Source organism: Rattus norvegicus, chromosome 7 (assembly GCF_021556685.1).
Source record: "Rattus norvegicus strain SHRSP/BbbUtx chromosome 7, alternate assembly SHRSP_T2T, whole genome shotgun sequence".
Lineage (NCBI taxonomy): Eukaryota > Metazoa > Chordata > Mammalia > Rodentia > Muridae > Rattus > Rattus norvegicus.
In genome coordinates, this window is record NC_141540.1 from 80,171,925 (window position 1) to 80,193,964 (window position 22,040).

Genomic DNA, 22,040 nt, shown 5'->3' on the forward strand with positions numbered 1-22,040 from the left:
TCCTTAAAATAGTTGTTTTAAAATCTTCATCTAGAGCTTGTCCTACTGGTTACTTTATGGATGGTTTCTGGAATATAGATTTTTTTTTTTACCGTTAAGTCATTTAAGTTAGCTCCTTAAAAGTTTTGGGTACTGACAGATCAAAATTACAAAGACAGAGGTGTTTGTAATCTGTATTTGTTTATTATGCCTATCTACTAGTTCTGTGCAACCTGCTTAGTTTTGTGTAGCCTGACTAATTACAGCTGCTGCTTTCACACTAGTAACATGCCATATGTTTGCTGTGAGTTCTGTATTGTCTCTGTTTTAGCAGGAGAGGGCCACCTAAGCCAAACTTTGTCCCTAATTCAAGGTTTCTCTGTTGTTTATTTTGAAATGGAGGAGTACATAAAGAGGACAGTTGTATTTCTGAGGCTTTTCCCTATGTCTAAAGTGGGCTCAGGAGCCTCGTGTGCACTGAGCAGCTTGTCAGGTGCGTGGGCTTCAGCCAGTCTCCAGATAGAAGTCAAACACAGGGACCACACTCATGGCTACAATGTTGCCACCTGTGGCTCCTCTACCAAGACCAGTTCAACAGTGAGGTGTTCCGTCTAGGCACAATAGAAATAGAGGTTACCTACGGTTAAAGAGAACCCAGGGTCCTCAAATGCTGCCACCAGCCACAGATGAGGCTGCCTAGAGTAGATGACCAACAGACTTGAACCATGTGCTCCACTTGATACAAGGCTGTAAGCACCTGTTGTTCCTGGGACAAGAGCTGTTGGGATTAGTGTTAGGTTTTATCAGTCTAATGCTGAGTTCCAGGGCAAAGTTGTGTGATTACTATCCTTTGATACTTCTGGTGGACGGAGACTTGAGCTGTACTGTGATGAGTAGTGTTGGAATATTGTTAGAGTAGGCAGTCCCAGGGCCACCAAAAATCATGCTAAGATGGATTGAATCTAACAGTTTCTAGTACAGGGTTGCACTGTGGCCCATAGTACAGCTAGTTGAAATACAGGCAGAAATTTGAGACTGCTTGGTTCTGGGGGTATTACCATGCCAGGTGTCCTTTATAGTAACAGCTGTGTTGCCTGAGTTTTGGGAATTTGTGGTAGAGATAGTCCTTTAGCTATCGAAGCTGTTGCGTTTACGTCACGTCTGGCTATAGGAACCTCCATACTTCTGTGAAAGGGTTTCCAAAGCCGCCTGAAGGGTGGCAGTCTTGTGTTTCTCACTGGTTCACATGCCTCTGTCTGAATAGATGTAGAGGCTGTATCCGAAAACTGTAGCCTTGACACTGGGACAGGTCTTTGTTTCTGGTGTTCTGTCTTACTTCTTTAGGCTCAGCAACAGCCTCTAAGACAAGATCAACTCTTACCTTTCATGTTCTCCCTCTTGGTAGCTTGTGGATTCCTGTTTCCTTATTTGAGTACAACTATCGTAATGGATGCAAGTACTCGGCTGTTTGACTATCAGAGTTCTGCAGAGTTAGCCTCCGGGTGCCAGCCCAGGGGAATAGACTTTGGGACTTTACTTGGTCCTTGGTTCTACCATGACATCTGTGGTAGTATTAAGTCTAAGACTTGTACGTAATTCTTTCTTTCCTCCCAGGTGCTTCTCAGACATTCAATATTCCTCAGCTGAGAATTCTTTGTTTAGTTTTGTAGCCCATTTTTCATAGGGTAATTTGATTCTCTGGAGTCTAACTTCTTGAGTTCTTTGTATATATTGGATATTAGCACTCTATCGACGTAGGATTGGTGATCTTTTTCCCAAACTGTTGGTTGCTGTTTTATCCTATTGGCCGTGTTCTTTGCCTTACAGAAGCTTTGCAGTTTTATGAGATCCTATTTATCTATTGTTGATCTTAGAGCATAAGCCATTGCTGTTCTGTTCAGGAAAATTTCCCCTGTGCCCTTGTGTTCCAGGCACTTTCTCTTCTATTAGTTTGAGTGTATCTGGTTTTATGTGGAGGCCCTTGATCCACTTGGACTTGAACTTTGTACAATGTAATAAGAATGGATCAATTTGCATTCTTCTACCTACTGACCACCAGCAACATTTGTTGATAATGTTGTCTTTCTTCCCCTGGATGGTTTCAGCTCCTTTGTCAAAGTTCAAGTGACCATAGGTGTGGGATTTTATTTCTGGGTCTTCAGTTCAATTCCATTGATCTACCTGTCTGTCTCTCTATTTGTTATTCCAAATGAATTTCAAATTGCTCTTTTTAACTCTATGAAACATTGAGTTGGAATTTTGATGGGGATTGCATTCAATCTGTAGATTGCTTTTGGCCAGATGGCCGTTTTTACTATATTAATCCTGCCAATCCATGAGCATGGGAGATCTTTCCATCTTCTGAGATCTTCAATTTTTTTCTTCAGGGCCTTGAAGTTTTTATCATAAAGATCTTTCAATTGCTTGGTTAGAGTCACACCAAGGAAGGCAGATATAACCACAGAAACTGAGGAAATTAAAAAAATTATCAGATCCTACTACAAAAGTCTATACTCAACAAAAGTGGAAAATCTGGAGAAAATGGACAATTTCCTAGACAGATACAAGATACCAAAGTTAAATTAGGGTCAGATAAACCATCCAAAACGTCCTATAACTTCTAAATAAATAGCAGTCTTTAAAAGTCTCCCAACCAAAAAAAGCCTAGGACCAGATGGGTTTAGTTTAGAATTCTATCAGACTTTCAAAGACCTTATACCAATACTCTTCAAACTATTTCACAAAATAGAAACAGAGTGAACAGTACCCAATTTGTTCTATGTAGTCACAATTACACTTATATGTAAACCACACAAAAACCCAGTAAAGGCAGAGCACTTCAGATCAATTTTCCTTATGAAGTTCGATGCAAAAATACTCAATAAAATTTTCGCAAGAACACATGAAAAAGATCATCCATCATGATCAAGTAGGCTTCAGCCTAGGGATGCCTGGATGGTTCAATATACGTAAATCCATCAACGTAATTCACCAACCTTGCATCCCTGGAATGAAGCCTACTTGATCATAGTGAATGATGGTTTTGATGTATTCTTGGATTCAGTTTCCAAGAACTTTATTGAGTATTTTTGCATTGATATTCACAAGTGAAATTGGTCTGAAGTTATCTTTCTTTGTTGGGTCTTTATGTTCTTTGGGTATAAGAATAATTGTGGCTTCAGAGAATGAAGTATATAATATTCCTTCTGTTTCTATTTTATGGAATAGTTTGAGGAGTGTTGGTATCAGGTCTTCATTGAAGGTCTGGTAGAATTCCATGGTAAAGCTACCTGATCCTGGACTTTTTTCGCTGGTACACTTTTAAAGACTGCTTCTATTTTTTTTAGTGGTTGTGGCACTGTTTAGATTGTTTTCCTGCTCTTGGTATGTGTCTTCTGTCCAGAAAAATCATCCATTTCACCCAGATTTTCCAGTTTTGTTCAGAGTCTAGGCTTTTATAGTAGGATCTGATGATTTTTTTTAATTTCCTCCATTTCTATTGTTATGTCTCCCTTTCATTTCTGATTTTGTTAGTTTAAATACGGTCTCTGGACCCTTTAGTTAGTTTGGCTAGGGGGTTTATTTATCTTGTTTATTTTCGCAAAGAACCAGCCTTTTTTTGGTTTTGTTGATTCTTTGTCTTGTTCTCTTTGTTTCTGTTTGGTTGGTTTCAGCCCTGAGTTTGATTATTTCCTTCTGTTTACTCCTCTTTGGTTTATTTGCTTCGTTTTGTTCTACAGCTTTCAGGTGTGCTGTGAAGTTACTAGTGTAGGATCTCTCCAGTTTCTTTACCAGGGTGCTTAGTCTATGAATTTTCCTCTTAGCACTGCTTTCTTTGTGTCCCATAAGTTTGTATGCTGTGTCATTATTTTCGTTGAATTCCAGGAAGTCTTTAACTTCTTTGTTTCTTCCCTGACCAAGTTTTCATTGAGTAGAGAGTTGTTAATTTTCCATGTTTTTTATGTTGATTTTGTTGTTATTGAAGTCCAGCCTTAGTCCATGGTGATCTGATAGGGTGCATGGGATTATTTCAATCTTCTTGTATCTGTTGATGCTTTGGAGATGATACCATGACATGCTGAGAAGAAGGTATACTCTTTTGTTTTATGGTGAAATGTTCTGTAGATAATGGTTAAATCTGTTTGGTTCATACCTCTATTAGTTTCACGTGTCTCTGTTTAGTTTTTGTTTCAATGACTTGCCCATTAGTGAGAGTGGGATGTTGAAGTCTCCCACTATTACTGTGTGGGGTTTAATGTGTGCTTTGAGCTTTAGTAAAGTTTATTTTATGAATATGGGTACCCTTGCATTTGGGGCATAGATGTTTAGAATTGAGATTTTTCTTTTGATGAGTATGAAGTATCCTTCCTCATCTTACTTGATTACTTTTGTTTGAAAGTCTATTTTATTGGATATTACGATGGCAACTCCAGCTTGCCTCTTGGGACCATTTTCTTGGAAGACCTTTTTCCATCCTTTTACTCTGAGATCATGTCTGTCTTTGTTACTGAGCTGTGTTTCTTGTATGCAGCTTGTTTGTGTATCCAGTCTGTTAGCTTGTGTCTTTTTATAGGTGAGTTGAGTCCATTGATACTGAGAGACATTAAAGACAGATGATTGTTAGTTCTGAAGAGACAAAAAGCAGCCAGCACTCCCCCAGGTTTAAAGCCTGGCACTAAGTTTAACAGCAGCACCCTTCCCTCACCCCCACCCCTACCCCCACCTCTACGCCCACCCCTACCCCTACCCTGGTATAGCCAGCACTCCCTCTAGTGCAGTTGTCCACCCCTGCACTTCCCCTTGCAGCCCGCATTCCCAGCACAGCTGGCTTCTCTCCTTGGAGAAAGCAGAAAATTAATGACCTGGAGGTGATAAGACCCCCACCCTTAAGCTATGGGAGAGACAACCAAGCGTTCCCAGCAGTGGAAAGAGATACAACAGCTGTGACCAACTTATAACAACAATTAAGAATGCACTGGTCACTGCTAATGGGACAAGTTATTCCTTCCCAGGTCAAAGATGCCCCTTTCCAGATATATGGTTCCTCCTTGCAGTCTGAACAAACATTATCAGTGTGAAGGATAGCATTCCCTTACCCCTTTATCAAGTCATGTAACACCAAGGCTCAAGAGCCCCAGATTGTGCATTTTCTATATAAACCCCAAGACCCTAGACTTGAGTGTCACATTCCTAACCTGCTGCCCAGGTTGGAACCCTCATAAATAAATCAAATAAATAAAAAGCCTCTCATTTGCTTACATCAAAGTTGTGGTCCCTGGTAGTCTCCTGAAGTTCTTGCAGACTGGGCATAACAGTTTCTATTGTTTGTTGTTGTGTGTGGCATTATGGGCACATGATTCTCTCCTTTTGGCTTTGTTGTGAGATGATTAATATCTTGTTTTCTCTTTGGTGTAGGTACTGTTGCTGTATGTCTGGTGGCACATACTTAATATCAAGCACTAGGGAGGTAGATGCAGGTAAATATCTGGTAGAGGCAGGTGAATATCCATGAGTTCCAGTTTTGTCTACATAGTGAGTTCTTGGACACCCAGGGTTATGTAGAGAGAACCTGCCCCCACAAAACAAAACAAACAAACAAACAAAACCCAAAACCAAAGAGGAGAGAGAGAGAGAGAGAGAGAGAGAGAGAGAGAGAGAATCACTTTGTTGTCTCTACTCCCCCACAGCTTCTAAGACCTAATAAACAGCCTGAACAATTTTGTGGATCAATAATGTACAATTGATTGAACTGTACTACCACTGATTCTGTAGAGTCTTGTTTACATATGGTGACTGGGAGACAAAAACATAGTATAATATTGTTTGCTGTCTCTCTGCTCATACCTCAAAAATTAGCTCATTCATATATATATATAAAGTATATTACATATGAACATATTATGAACATATATGAATATAGGAATACATATTCATTCTTATATAAATTATTTGAAATGAGTTAGATACAGGTTTTCAAAAAACTTTTGTGGGTTTGATTATAATTGGGTTTTAAAACTGCTGTTTTTATCTTTTTGGGGGAGTGACAGATTCCAAGCAATGAGATGGAGATGCTGAAATTATATATTAAATGAGGAGAATTGAATCTAACCAAGCTCTTTATGGAGCACATTTAAAAAAAAAAACAACAAATTTCTACTGTACCTGTTTCTTTTTTAACCTCGGGAGAAACTTTGTCCTTTTGTATTAAAAATTTACTTAAATCTTGAGAAGTTACAGAAAGGGACTGCTATATGTTTTTTGACAAGAGCTGAACAGCAGAATTACTAATCAATTATGATATCGAATAGTCATTTTTAAATGTGTGGTTTATATAGGGGAAAGTGTTTTAGAAAGCTGGCACTCCTAACTATAGTGTCCAGAAATGCCTTGTATCCGGATTGTGCTCGTTTCAGTGTTGTGGGGCCCTAATCAGCTAAGTACCATAATCCTTCTTAGAGTACATTCTTACTTGACCTGGAGCGGTAGACAGCCGCGCAGTAACAATATTAAAAATAGCCATGCCTTAACAGGTCTGTCACTAAAATATATGTGGTTCCTACTTGAATGGATGCTGTGTTATGTGTAACTTCCAGCCGCTGAGTTTTGTAATGAAATGGTTACAAGCGGAGAGAGCCTTTCAGGTCATGTGATTAGGGATGGCTCCTATGATTTTGCTAGGGTTAGAAGGATTAAGAGAGAGCACTGCCTGGCATAATGTTGATGGATTTTCATCCGTGTGATGCTTCATGCTCGACAGATGTGCATTGGTTGAACAAAGGTAAAAATAAAAATACTAAATATTAATTGTTATATGTAAAAATATTGTTATGCTTTTTACAAGTATTTTTTGCTTTGCTAAGCTTGTAAGTGTAGGAACGGTATGTGCATTTTGCATGTTCCATATGATCATATACTTTGTTTAAATTCCTAATGTTTATAAGCTTTTGGTTTTTTTTTTTTACTTTAGGTGCAAAATTATATCTAAACTATATAGTTAGCATTAAATAATTTATTATGAATATGAATTATTTTTTTCATTTAGTTTTGCAGTGTCCATTTTTCACAAAGCATTTAAAGAGATAAAACTATCTTTTCAGATTTTTAAATCTTTGAGTGCCACCTATATAGTCTTTTATTCTTAAAGTAGCAGTTACTAAATGCCAAAAGAAGGTGCTTTTCTGTTTTTTGTTTATGTGGTTCAATATATATTTGTTTTTAACATGACGGTTTTTAAGTTATCTTTATTATAAGAATTTTTACTAGAATAAAGAGCTAGTGGTAAATTGTAGTAATGCAAAATTCAAATGTATAAAATGATTTTCAGTGTCATTGAGATTCTTAAAGTGTCATATAACATTAAGAGGTAAAAATATACAAATATTAAGATTTATCTATTCATGTCTACTCTCATATTCCTTATAAATATTTTCAAATATCTACTGTTGTATTTTCAAAAGTTTGATGGTTAGTAGGTAAATTATGTTCAGTATAGCCAACAAGAAGTATAGTAAAAGCAAGAAGAATTAATAAGCAATATATAAACTGAAGTGAATATTAGATATTAGAACGGTAACATTTGAAAAAAGTTTACTTTTTGGCATTTTCTCATCAATCACCATGATTTTGCAGAGGTTTTAAATAGGTAGTGATAGGTTTTCTTACTCAAATATTTTGCATATTCATATGAGCATTTATAATGGAACATCTGGTGCATTGCACATGAAGAATATTTACAAATAGACAGGATAGTTATTCAACCCTATTAGAAATTCTTGGCAATGACAGAACTGCTACTTGGTAAGTAGGATATAGGATCTTTCAAACGGGATTTTTATTAATGGGTTCCTGTTAAGACTACTTTAATATGGTAAATGAGAAAAAGAATTCTGATGTGTTTGGGTTAATAGTGAGAAGTGAGTAAGTCGATCTAAAGCCAATATAAGTATGTGTGAAATAGTTCATAATGTACTTGGTAGTTATTTTCTTGTCACAATTTATTTTCTAAAGTCTTATAGTGGAATGTTCTCTGGCTTCTGGTAGAGTTTGAACATACTGAAGTGTACCGTTCTTCAAGGTTTATTTTAACCACCAGGGTCACTTGTCCTTTCAACTTAAGTTTTCAACCACTGTTTCACTTTTACTTGTTCTGATAGGAATTAGCATGCATGTCTGCTTTAGTGCTTCCAGCATATCACATCATCTTTACAACAAAGCAATTGCTGGTTGTCTTACTTGCTGTTTGTTGTAAAAGTCGTCTGTTAAGAAGACTCACTATCGGGGTTGGGGATTTAGCTCAGTGGTAGAGTGCTTGCCTAGCAAGCACAAGGCCCTGGGTTCAGTCCCCAGCTCTGAAAAAAAGAAAAAAAAGAAAAAAGAAAGAAAGAAGACTCACTATCTTTACTTTATACCTATTTTCAAAATTTTTATGTTGTTTGTCCAAGACAGGAGTAAAATTGTCTTTTTAAATAATTCTATAATAGTAAGTGTGATTTTAAATATTCTACTGGAAACCCTTTTATTTAAACAAATTAACTTGATGAAGTTTTGGTATCAATGTTATAAGATTGTAGTTCCTCAGTTCCTGAGAAACTGGAAAAGGGTTTGGTTTCAGCTTCTTAACAGGGACAATCTTTTATTCCTTTATGAGTTTCTTATCTAAAATCCAGTGCTCAACATTAGTACTTACCCAATATATGTTTGCTAGACCAATCTGAGTCAAGGTGTATAATCCACATCTCTTATTTGAAATGCAGATGTCCAAGATTAGAATTTTGTCACACTGCAGTAACTGTCACTGAGAAGTTCTGATCCAGTAACTACAGTACAGTGCTCTTACTATTTTTTTAGTCATTTGTATAAAAATAATGTCAAAAGTAAATTGAACAGTATACAGCATATATGTTTATGAGTTATGTAAATTATGTGTGTACTCACAGGTGTTGTATAACAATCTCTATATTTTAATATTTTTAAGCTATACCTTTCATGGGAAAGAAGACCTAAAGATCTACCTGGATTCATCCATCCATGTGACTGCATCAGTGAAGTCTAATTTTTAAAAATGTCTTCTCATAGTCTTTTTATTTGGTTTCTAGAAAAAGAAGTCCGTCAGTGTCCAGGGATCAAAATCGAAGATACGACCAAAGTGAAGAAAGAGAGGAATATTCACAGTATGTTCCTTCAGATAGCACAATGCCTAGATCTCCATCAGATTATGCTGATAGACGATCTCAACGTGAACCTCAATTTTATGAAGAACCTGATCATTTAAATTATAGGGATTCTAACAGGAGAGGCCATAGACATTCCAAAGAGTATATTGTAGACGACGAAGATGTGGAGAGCAGAGATGAATATGAAAGACAAAGGAGAGAGGAGGAGTACCAGGCACGCTACAGAAGTGATCCAAATTTGGCCCGGTATCCGGTAAAGCCACAACCCTATGAAGAGCAAATGCGGATCCACGCTGAAGTGTCCCGGGCACGACACGAGAGAAGGCACAGTGATGTTTCTTTGGCAAATGCTGAACTAGAAGATTCCAGGATTTCTCTGCTAAGGATGGATAGACCATCAAGGCAAAGATCTGTATCTGAACGTAGAGCTGCAATGGAAAACCAGCGATCGTATTCAATGGAAAGAACTCGAGAAGCTCAGGGACAAAGTTCTTATCCACAAAGGACCACAAATCATAGTCCTCCTACCCCTCGCAGGAGCCCTATACCGCTCGATAGACCAGAGCTGAGGCGTGCCGACTCCCTACGGAAACAACACCACTTAGATCCCAGCTCTGCTGTAAGGAAAACGAAGCGAGAAAAAATGGAAACAATGTTGAGGAATGATTCTTTGAGTTCAGACCAGTCTGAGTCAGTGAGGCCGCCCCCACCAAGGCCTCATAAATCCAAGAAAGGAGGTAAAATGCGCCAGGTTTCACTGAGCAGCTCAGAGGAGGAGTTGGCATCCACGCCTGAGTATACAAGCTGTGATGACGTGGAGATTGAAAGCGAGAGCGTGAGTGAGAAAGGTAAGCTCTCTGGCCAAAAGGTCCATTGGGCTGACCTTGCAAGGGCTTCTTTCTGTCATAAACTTCTCAGCGGTCACTGACTAGCTGCTTCCTCTTGTATTGTATTGCAAATATTTTAAAGGTGTTGGCCATGTTAGAAAAATTCTATATTACAAAACTTTTTTATCTTTGTATAAAAAACCCAATATTTTAAAAAATTCTTTCTTGTTTTTCTTACTGCGGTTTCCTGCATTCTTACATGGCATAGTATATTTACACATAGTTAATAGTTCTAGTTTTAAAAATAGTAATTTTTACATTTCTCTGTAAAACTAGGAATGTGTTTAAATAGAACATTTGAATAGGAATTTGAAAGAACGAAATCCCACTGTGTCTCTTTCCTGAGAAAGAACCGCTGTTAAATGTAGCCTTCGACCCTTCCTCTCAATGTAGAGTTTTCAGATGTATAAATTTAATATCACTCTGTCCATAACTGTATCTCTTTTCATTTGCTATCATTGTAAGTTTACTTTTAAGTCATTTGATATTCTTTAGAAATGTGACTGCACTGTTGTTCTATGATAGGAATATATCATTAACTAAATACTTCTTTGAGGTATAGAAATTTTTTACATGCTTATTCTTTATGTATAATTTTTGCCTACATATCTAATTGTGTATATGTGAGTATGTTGAAGTTTGGAGTTTTATAGCTTTAGTTCATATTTTAGAGTTGCTTTCTAGAAAGGTTCATAACATTTCCCCACTCTTATCAGGAATGCTTGTGCTTTTTATTTCATAGCACCAATCTTTTGTTTATTGAAAAGGCCACAAATACTGTCTCTCGTCCTCTGAATGTTGCATAGTCTTACTGTGGTGTGAATGTGTGACATTCAGTATCTCCCACGAGGCATCCACCCTCCATCCCTTTATTCTTTCTGTTCATTTCCTTCTGAATACTTAGTATTTTCTCTCATCACTTTATAAATTGTTTTGAAAATAGGATTTTGTCTCATTTAACTGTTATTTCATTACATTTATTTTCTATCTAAATGCTTGTCTATTAATTTTTTGGTCATTTGAGAATAGCATGCTTCGTACAGCTACAGTTTTCTTTGTTAACTTTTATTCTCATTATGCCCATCCTTGGATACTTTCTTATTCATCTCCAAATCTATTAAATAATTAGCTATATATTCTCTTTTTAAAATTATTTTTAACCATTAACTTTTTGTTTTTTTCCGGAATTTATTTTGTTATATGGTCAAGTATATCAGAATGGTGAGTATTTGACATGAATTCTTCATGTCAGCCCCTGGCTCTCCTCTCTCCCAGTTTGCCATGTTTGGCAGGCAGTCTTTTCTCTTTTTATAACAACCAACAATAATAAGCAGAGGCATTCAGGAAGATTAAGGTTAATATAGAGAATTATTCTATAGCATATGTATTTAATAGAAAACACAAACCAGAAATTATCCCTAAATAAAACCCAGAATAATGGAATTTAAAAATATTATTAGGACATGATGGTACTTGCAGGAAAAATGATAAAGTTTCCTCACAACAAAAGAAAATAGGAATAGAGTTTATTTTGTATTCCTATATAGGAAGACTGAATGAAATGTGCCGCACAGTGTAATAAAGTTAGTAATGGACATAGCATCACCAGGATTCTTACAATACCTGATTTTATAAAGTTAATAGCTATCAAAACAATAGCTAAGAATCCTGAGGGGTAATTCATTTGACCATATGCTAACAAAATAAAAATAATTGAAGTGTGGATTGACAGCAAACTTAATAGTAATTAGCGGAATTTAATATGGTGCATTTAAAAAGTCATGAAAAATAATATCTAATGGCACCACTGCACAAAAAGAAGACATAAAATTTTAAGTAAATGGGTCAGGGGATGCACCTGTAATGAAAATATTAACTTAGAACCTTATTTCATAATTTTTACTTCCAGTTGTGAACTAAGAGAATATGGAGTTAATAGAAATATAACTTCTAAAAGAGAACTGTAGATCTCTGTCAGTTTTTAAAGAACATGTAGAAATTTTATTTTTTTAAAGAAATTCTTTAAGCATATTTAATAATGGTAATATTTTAAATTTTGGTGGGGTATATTATGATACTAATAGATCAAAACTAATAGTAATTTTAGGTGTTTTGTTTCATATTACATCTGCTAGATTATTTATGTATCCTTTGCTAAAATAATGCCTTCATTTACTGAACAAGAATATATTTTTATCAAACTCATAGTGTGTATCATTGTAATCCCTGAAAGATTTCTATGCGGTAGCCTTGTAGTGGTATTTTTGACATTTAATGACAATGTCTAAATTAATGACATTAAAAACTCCCATACATTTTTGTGTTTGTTAAATTTACACATAATAAACAAGTACAGCATGCATCTCATGTAAAAAGAAGCTATGTGTCACTCATATGCACATTTTTCTCTAACTTGATCTCTAGTGCCCACACTTTTACAAGGTTCTACTTGTTGTCTATCTAAGAATTTGTTTTACAAAGATCAGTTTTTGCTAATATACACTCCTTAGGCACATCATACTTTCAAATACAGAGGAGGAAATATAAAATTGTAAGTTTTCCTGCTGGATAGTTCCCCAGTAACTCATTAGTAATAGAGTAGCAAGAAGACAGGGTAGCTGTTGAGACAGGGTTTCAGAGAGGACTCTTGTGTCCTGTCTTGTATCCTATCTGCTTGGTATTTCCTCAGTAGTAATGGAGTAGCAAGAAGAAAGGGTACCTGTGGAACTGGAGGTTGCAGAGAGGACTCTTGTCTCCTGTCTTAACTTTGCATCATTATGGTAACATTTTTATTCGTGAAAAGATTTTCAATATAGAAGAGATTCATAAACACAACTCAACCTTCTAACTCATAGCCATTCTCGGTGTTTAACTAGTGCATGGCATTTCCCTCATAATTAAAGTAATCTTATCAGCAGCCTCTGAACATACACATTTTTGGGATATTGTTCTGATGAAGATCAATAAAAATTTCAAAGATAATCATCCTTTTGTTTTGTCTGGCATAAATAATTCCAAAGAAAGTGTTTTATGTCATAGTTAGCTTTGATACTGTCTTTGCTTTCTGTTCTGATTTTCTAATTAAACTGATCTCAGATGTTTGCAAGGCAAATTTGGACCAAGTAGCCTAATTTAAACTTTTGTATCTGGCAATGAATATATTACATCATTGCAGAAATCTTGATCTCAATCTTGAGTATGTGAGTGTCTGCTACATAGAAGATATTCTTGTTTTAATAATAAAGGCTCAACTTTCAGTTCAAAACAAGCTTTATTTTTTTTTAATTCTTTCCTTTTGGCTGGTCTTTTTCTTTCTTTCTCTCCATCCTTCCCTCCATCCTTTCCTTTATTTAATAATGTCTTAGAGACATTATTAGGGCATTGATGCTTTTGACATTAATTTGCTGCATAGGTTAGCTGTCACTATTTTGAATACATAGAATTTCACTCATTTATAATCACTGTTATATATGCTTATATTTTATTGTGATGCTAGCAATAACTTGCGTGTGGTTGTTTATTTAAAAGTGAAAGGGAGGTTTAAGTGGAAGGACATCTCTCTCAGTTTAAGAGATTCAGTCATGGGTATGCCATTCACTGAATATACATACAGTCGTCTTCTGCCTCTGAGAACACTCTAGGTGGGGGCTGGAGAGATGGCCCAGCAGTTCCTGCAGACAATCTCAGTCAGTTCCCAGCATCCATGATGTGACTGACAATTATTTTTAAATCCAGGTCTAGAATATCCGATGCCTTCTTCTGGCCTCGGTTGACATTTAGGTCTATGTCCTTAATAATAGCATATTTTTTGTAATCTGGTTACTGAAGAATCCAAACGAAACAATATAAACACACACACACACACACACACACACACACACACACACACACACACGATAGTTAACAAGTAGCAGGTATTCTGATCATTTTTAGATTACTTATTTAATGTTCTGTAGAAGTCAATAATTCTACAAGATGATTCTCCATTGTTTGGGATAAATACGTAATTATGGTTATGTGGATTGTGTTGACTTTACCTCTTACAGGATCTGCCCTGAGTTAAAACTCCCCATTGCTGTTTAAGAGGGATACATTGTTTTACTTGGTGAGGTTTATTTTGAGCTATAATTCAATGCCTCAGTAAATGTAAAGCATCTATTTCTCATTTTTCTGCCAAGAACTTTTTCCGTGCCTATTATTTAGAAGGTGTTGGATTGGATCCAGTGGAGAATGTAGAGGTAAATAGCATTTTCTCACCTCAAGAAATTAACAATGAAATTCCTAGATACCTAGACTTCAGTAGTCATTGATTTTATACTCTAATTTTTCTGTGCACCATTTGTTTTAGAACACGTATCTTTTACTTTAGTTTAATGTGATATATGTACCTTACAGAATTTTAAATTAATTACCTGCCCTATTTGTGTTGATCTAAGTAATTACAAGCTAATTGAGATAAATCTTTAATGCTGTTGCCATAGTGTCCCTGAATTTCCCCATTTAATGTTTTTAAAGTTTGATTTTTTTCATAAACTCTATAATCTACTTTTTGTTATTTTTGTTTCCTTCTTTAATCATCACCATCAATTGTTGGTCCTAGAGAGTTGTGTGTTTTATGAGACAGTCTTATGCACTGAAGTGTTTCACAGCATCCTGAGTGTCTGCCTCCTAGGTACCAATCACACTCCAGGCCACTAGTGACAACTAGAAATATGGCTATAAATATCCTTTTTGGAGCAGAATCCAGACCTCCATTCCCTACCTCCATTGCCTGTCTTCCACTTCCCTTTCTCAATTCTCCTTATTGACATGGTCACAACTAAGACATATTTTTTTTTTAAATAATGAAAAAATGGAGCAGAGCAGAAAATACCAGGTAAATTCACAGATAAGGATCATGGTTCAGTAACATGTTTGTTATATGTGTTTGTATAACTTTGTGTATGCATATGTGTAAGCATGTTCTATAGTTGACCATGTATAATGATCATACATAATCATCCCTTGATTTTTTTCAAGGAATTGTTCTAGGACGCCCTCACATTCAGATTCCTTAATATATAAATACTTATTTTTTTTAAATCTAGAATGACAGCATTTGCATATAACCCCTGCACATCATCCTGTGCCTCTTAAATCTTGAAACATACAATGTATATATACTTACAGAGTGTTACACAATTTTATGGTGAATAACGACAAGGACATATGTCAATATGTGCTCATTGCAGCCACAATCAAAAGTGTTTCCAATCTTGGTTGTTGGTTTTTGTGATGGAAATCTAGAGATTCAAGGAGCTGTTCCGCACATGAATCACTGTCAGTCCCCTAACCCTCTGTGAAGACTTGGTGACTGACTTGGTGACATGGTTTCCTGTCACTCTCATTTATACCAGAGCCAGGTTTAGGACTCGTGTGACTGCTAGTTGATGTAGATGCTATACTGTTTTTTATTAAATTTAACCTAATCATAGTGTGGAATATTTTGAACCTCATTATATAGTTTTATCATTAATCATTCTAACTGCACTGGGATACTTTTCGAAGCACTTATTTCGCTGCAGTTTGGTTTAGCTTTCTTTCCAGGACTTAATGCTACTGATTTTAGATGTTTATTAAACACCTTCATTTGGTTTACTTGAAGAAAATTTTGAGTATATACTAGGTTAGCAAAATTTGTAACTCATGCCAATGGTAGTTTCCTAAACCATAAATTGTAAAATGCTTGTTTTATTTATTAGGGTTTTAAAACTAAGCAAAATATACTTTACCTTTTATTTAGAGTAATGTTAATAAAGGTGGAAAGATTTTATATTTTGGAGACCAGGTCTTTCATAAACAAGCAAGTGTTTTTAAACATACAAACCAAATACAAAAGGTGTTAACTTTATATTAGTCTCAGTTAAGGCCTCATTTTCAATTGTGAAATTTATCCTCTTGTATAATCTCACAGTTTTTAAAGTCTTTATTGGGTTGACTATATATTCTTAAAACCCCGGCTACTAAAAGGTTAGTCTATATTAATAAATTAAAGAAAGCATTACTTTATGATACTTGAGATAGTTAAGCATATAAATGTGTCTCAACCATGTAGACTCAAAACTCTTGGTGGATGTTTTAATAATGAGACTTTTCCAATTTCCAGACAGCTTTTTTCTAAAGACCTATGCAAGAGAGATACTTTTAGAAGTCAAAGACTTATTGCCATGTGTGTTAGTTTTGTTGGCAAATAATTTTATGCTAAGTACTTATATCAGTTGTAATGTTAATTCAGGACTTTCACTTTTGAGTAGATTCAGTCATACTGAAGACACACATACACCATTATGCTGCTCTTTTATTAGGCAGAGTTATGAAATTATTGTATCACACTTTAAAAAGGAATTTGAAATCAAGCCCAATATCTATTATGAAAATCCCTTTAAAAATGTGACTTTATGTGCATTGGTGTTTACCTGGTGTTATGTCTGTCCCTTTAAAATGTGACTTCTGTGTATTGCTGTGTTTCTGGTGTTATGTCTGTGCAACACATGCATGTTTGGTAAATGCAGAAAGTAAGGAAGGGCATGGATTTTCTGGAACCGGAGTTACGGACAGTTTTGAAAATCATGAGGGAGCTCTGGAAGAGCAGCCAGTGCTCTTAACTGCTGAGCCATCTCTCCAGCCCCCACCCAATATTCTTCTTGACATTGAATGTCTGCCATCATTTAATGGGTATTGTTTTTCCATTCGAATGGTGTGTGATGCATTGGCCATTGTTGTTAACCATCGATGAGATGTCCACAAGCGGCTTGCAGGTCCTTCCTTCCGAATAGGATCTCCTTCACAGGTGCTTACTTAGAAAGCCAGCAAAGAAAGCGCACAGCTACAAGCAACTTCAGTAGCAGCTTGATGACACAGTGACACCATGCCACCTTAGGAGCAAACCACAGTCCCATGCAGAGTGGAAGACCATGGAGTAGGGAAGATCAAAGCCAATTATAGTCATTCGTCTTCCCATGCCCAGTAGCCTGGACGCAGTACCATGGGATAGCGTTTGGAAACCAAGTCTGTTTATAATATCTCCTGCAGAGAACTGATTATTACTTGGTTTATGTGGGAGTTTCCTTGTATGCTAACTTGATTCTACAGAAAAGTTTTAGCATTAATTCTCAAAGTACTGTGCTTGGGACACATCATCAGAAGGCTTATGGGTTTAGTTCACTGTATGAAAATCATGTTTTGTGACCTTCTAGCAAGGCATATTGTCATTGCTACCTGAAGGAAGAAGGAATTCAACTCTGCAATCAAGAAACCCATTAAACCCATTCAGTTTAGAGCTTTCCAATACTTTCTTACCTGGGACCTTTTAAATTAATGGAGCCCATAAATATTTTGTGAAACCTAAGTTGTATGGACCATTATTGGGAGATTCCATTATTTATCCTAAGAAATTAAAGGGAATAAACTACTAATATGAGAACTAAGGTGGAAGAGAGGGCATGCTGACTTTGTTTCATGAGAAAGATAATACCATCAATATCGGTAGAATTATAGTTTTCAATGAATGTTTATGATTATTACCCTATTTCAACCTCTCAACAATCAGCATGATGTAAAATTAATTTCTTTTCAGACAAATGAGAAAATGAGACCCAGTGTGTTAAGTGATTTGCTGAACCACAAAACTAAAGGGCAGAATCATATCATTAGTTAATCAGAATACTTTACTATAGGTATTCTAGCTCCAATATGAAATCCTGGCATAACGTGCTATAATTCTGTAGCATTATTATTTTAAAAATAATGCAGTTAAAGAATGCCATAGTGCAATACATAACTTACATTTAAGAATTTTGTTAACCTAATTACAAGCAATCATACAATATTTTTAATAAGCTCCTGCCATAATTTAATGATTATAAGAAAAATCATTGCAAGTAAGATAATCACACTTTTCTTTCAATGTTTAAAATACAATTGGCTAGCTTGTATTTTCTAGAAAGGTAAATAATGAAAACATCTTGGTCTAAGGTTTCAATTTTTTGATTACTCATAGCTCAGTTATTGTGCACTAACAGAATAATTGGCTATCATACTGATTTGGAATGTGCTATGCTGTCAGTGTAACTTCCTAACCAAACTACCCATCTTCTCCTCAGCCTGTGGCCAAACACTGTATCATTTCATCAAGTACTTCCTGCAGCGGGGTGATGGCTGTCTAAAAGAAAGCAAAATCTTAGCTTAACTTTTCCACTGAAGTAACCATCGACATAGAAGAAGTTGTTAGCATAGAACACTGAGAGCACGTGTGCCCTGCACTAGTGTCCTCCAGCGTTGACAACTTCTATCCAAAGGAAGAAACAGACGGCGAAGCACTGTGTCTGAAGTACCTTCCTCATTACCTCTCATGGATAGGTCCAAAAGTCCTAGTGGATGGAGTCCTGTACCCATAGACAGTACCTAACTCTATATTACACCATTTATATGTATATCTATAGAGAAAATATATAAATTTAGCAAAACAAGAGATTAGTAATTATCACAACTAATAATAAAATGATATGCCAATTATTCTGTAATATATGTAATGCAGTGTCTCTCACTAATCACTGATTTGTCCCATGACTCAGAGCAGAAATTTAAAACTCGTAGACTTATTCTATTTTTATTTTTGAAATTTTCCACTAACAATTTGGGACTGTGGTTGATAGTCCTGCAGTGGTTACTGTAATGCTGCCTCTTTAGAGAGACATTACATTAATCCAAATATTTACACCTGTGCTGACCACTAAGACGACTTCAAAACACAACAGATGTATGACTTCATTCGTAAAACATTCTCTTCATGATGCTTTGAGATTCCTTTTTCCATCTAGCATGAATGCCTTTCAATATGTGTCAAATGTTAATGGTTTCCTCCCTGCCCCATTCAGCAATCTCCTTGTTCAAGTAACTATTAGGTAGCATCCTGTGATGTCTACATGTCAGTTTGTTCGGCTGTTTTAGAATGTTTTTGTTATTTCAGTGTTGGAATGATATAAATAACGATATTCTCTTTGTTGATTTTTTTTCTATTTATAGAGCAGCCTTTGCTGTTGAGTACCTTAGCTTTTAGTTTCATATTGTATTTTACTTTGATCAAATTCCCATCTATTCATTATTCTTAAACTTTAAGAATATGTTTTCACTATCAATAAATAAATTGTTGGGCATTTGATTTCTTCTCTGACTTATATACATTGATTTTTCAAACACCTCAGTATACTCTGTGTTCCTGACACAAACTGTACTTGGTTATGGACTATTTCTTCCTTAGTGAGTTTATTTTGTTAAGCATTCCCATATCCCTAGTTAAATGTATTGTTTTCACTTTCTTTTATTTTTCTATTTTTTATTTTTTTGTTTCCGATTTTTTCTTGTATTTCCATGACTTATTTGAAGATTTTTTAAAAGATTGTATTTTGACTTTTCTATAGTTTTTCTCTTTGATGGCTTTTCTTTTTTTTTTTTTTTTGGCTTTTCTAATTGATCGCTTTAGCTAATATATTTCATGTGTACATTTTACATACTACTAGCATTGCTAGTTAGCAAGTTAGAGATAAATATAGAAACATTTCACTCTTATGTTTATCTGTCTCTTCTTAAATATTTTTGTATTTGTGTTGAAAAATCAAAAATTAATATTGCACCTCCAATATTTAAACTGATTTAGAAAACTCAAGAAAACAAAATTTTATTGTATTTATCCATATTTTTACTTACCATGTTTCCTATTCCTTTTTAATATTTGAGGCTTCTTGTCTTTCTGTGTCCTTAGCTAGTCTTTTAGCCATTCTTGTAGATTAGGTCTGCTGATGACACATCCACCCAGCCTCCTTTTCTCTGAGGATGTTGTTCATTCTTGAAGGATAAGTTGATCATATTTAAAATCTAGGCTGACTTTCTTTTTGTTATTAATTTTATTTTACAGTCCAGTTGCCCCCTCCCTCCTGACCTGCCCTACCACAGTTCCTCATCCCATTCCTTCTTCCAACTGTCACAAGGATGTCCCCACCCCTCTCCCGCCCCACCACACCTCCCCACTCCCTGGGGCCTCCAATCTTTTGGGGGTTAGGTGCATCTTCTCTCACTAAGGCCAGATTGGGCAGTCCTCTGCTGTATATGTGTCAGGTGTGTCTCAGCTGGTGTGTGCTGCCTGGTTGGTGGCTCAGTGTCTGAGAGATCTCAAAGGTCTGTTTCAGTTGAGACTGCTGGTCTTCCTATAAGGTCGCCCTTCTCCTCAGTTTCTCCCAGCCTCTCCCTAATTCAACCACAGGGTTCCCAGATTCTGCCCATTGATTTGGCAGTTGAAAACTACTGTTCAGCTCCCTGTATCCTCCCAACATTCTGATGTAACATTTGCTATCATTCAGTATAATTCTTTTCTAGTTTCTATACTTTTTTGGTATTTTATAATATTTAATTTTTTATTTTTTAGTTTGTTTAAGCTATATATTTGTATAGGTTTTGTATTCTTCTAGTTTAAACATGTATGTAACATCTTGAATCTTAGGATTCCATCTTCCTAGGTTAGCTTTTTTCTGCTCTTACCTTCTAGGACTTCTTCAGCTCACCCACATTTTCTTTTCCTGCTATCACTACGACTGAGTATCTGTTATTGCTGTCTCTCAGACCTGCTCTTCTATAATTCTTTAGTCTATTTCTGTTTGTCAGATTGAGTGATGATTTTTCTTGTAAACTCAAAGACATGGTGTCATTGCTCTCTCCTTCCCAGGCTGCAGTGTTGTTACATTTAAGGTGTTTCCAGGTAAAACTGTCCATTTGGTTACTGTGTGTCTCTTAACAGTTCTTGCTCTAGGCCCATGAATGTGCTTTCATAGTGTTATATGAAGCATAGCGGATTACCCTAGTTTTGCCCTTTGGAGTCACATAAGAGTTAATATTAAACAGTGATTACTAGTGTGTACACTATTTGTAATAGGTTAAATATTTTTCTATATGTTTGGTGGTCAGTGTTTATTTAATTTTCAAACTGTCATTAGTTTTTACTCCTGTAACCAGTGGTATTCAGTGTCTGCCATGTTGTTCTCTTTCACCCCGATTTCTCCTGAATAGGATGTTTTTACTTTGTTTTCAAACAGTTTAAAGGTAGAGTACAGGCCTGATTTCTGATCATCATGTAGTTTGACGTCAGGGAAAAGAGAGCTTGTGAACTGGATGGATTCTCTAATGTTCATGGCTTTTGATGTATATAGACTTAAATATTTAGTCAAGAAACATAGATGCTCTCTTATGGAACTATTGTGTATCCTAAGAAAATAGCACATTTTCTAATGTGTAAACCGTTTAAAGCTCTTGTGAGTCCCATGCAGGGGGCATAAATATACAACAGACTGCTTATATTCCTTGTCTGTCAGTGTGCACTTCTGGAGTTTTAATTTTTATCTGCATTTATAATTATTTGAGCACCTTTCTGCCCTACGAGTAAAGACTGAGGTTCTTCCTACTCATTGTATTCTGTGTGTATTAGATAATACAGTTGCTTCTATTTGTTTTTACAAACAAAGTTTTAGAGATAATTGTCTTCAGTCTCTGTGTGTGTTCTCAGATAGCTATGAATGTACTCCAACACATCTGTAGCCTACAGCATCACATTACCATGTCAAAACATTGTAACATAATTGCTTGGAAAAACTGTTAAAATGGATTTCTAGGCCTCATTATTTGTTTTTGATTTACTGGATCTAGAGTGGTACCCAATGCATGATTTCTAATGTGTTTTCAGACTTTGCAGCTGCTTTTCAGGGTACTTTAAATGTCTTCAGGGTACTGATATTCCCATTTGAATAACGTAATAGACCTTCAAATACATACAGGTCAACCACTTTTTAATATGTTCAAAAATTCCAATATACATGTTTAAAAATCATTTTGCTATGAAGTTTGTAGTCAATGATGTATCAGAGTCTATAAAATAACTTACTACCATAACTTCTCTAACAAAAAACTTCTTCCTCTA

General features: G+C 35.7%; 1 protein-coding gene across 50 annotated transcripts in view; it reads left to right on the plus strand.

The window, feature by feature from the left end:
• The window catches only part of Rims2 (regulating synaptic membrane exocytosis 2), a 520,587-nt gene that overhangs the window by 248,697 nt on the left and 249,850 nt on the right, over positions 1-22,040 (plus strand). For 48 of the 50 annotated variants that reach the window (XM_087555439.1, XM_087555408.1, XM_087555415.1 and 45 more), the window contains 1 exon segment: positions 9,075-10,000. In XM_087555439.1, coding sequence (XP_087411565.1) covers positions 9,075-10,000 — 926 coding nt within the window. 50 annotated transcript variants of the gene reach the window in all.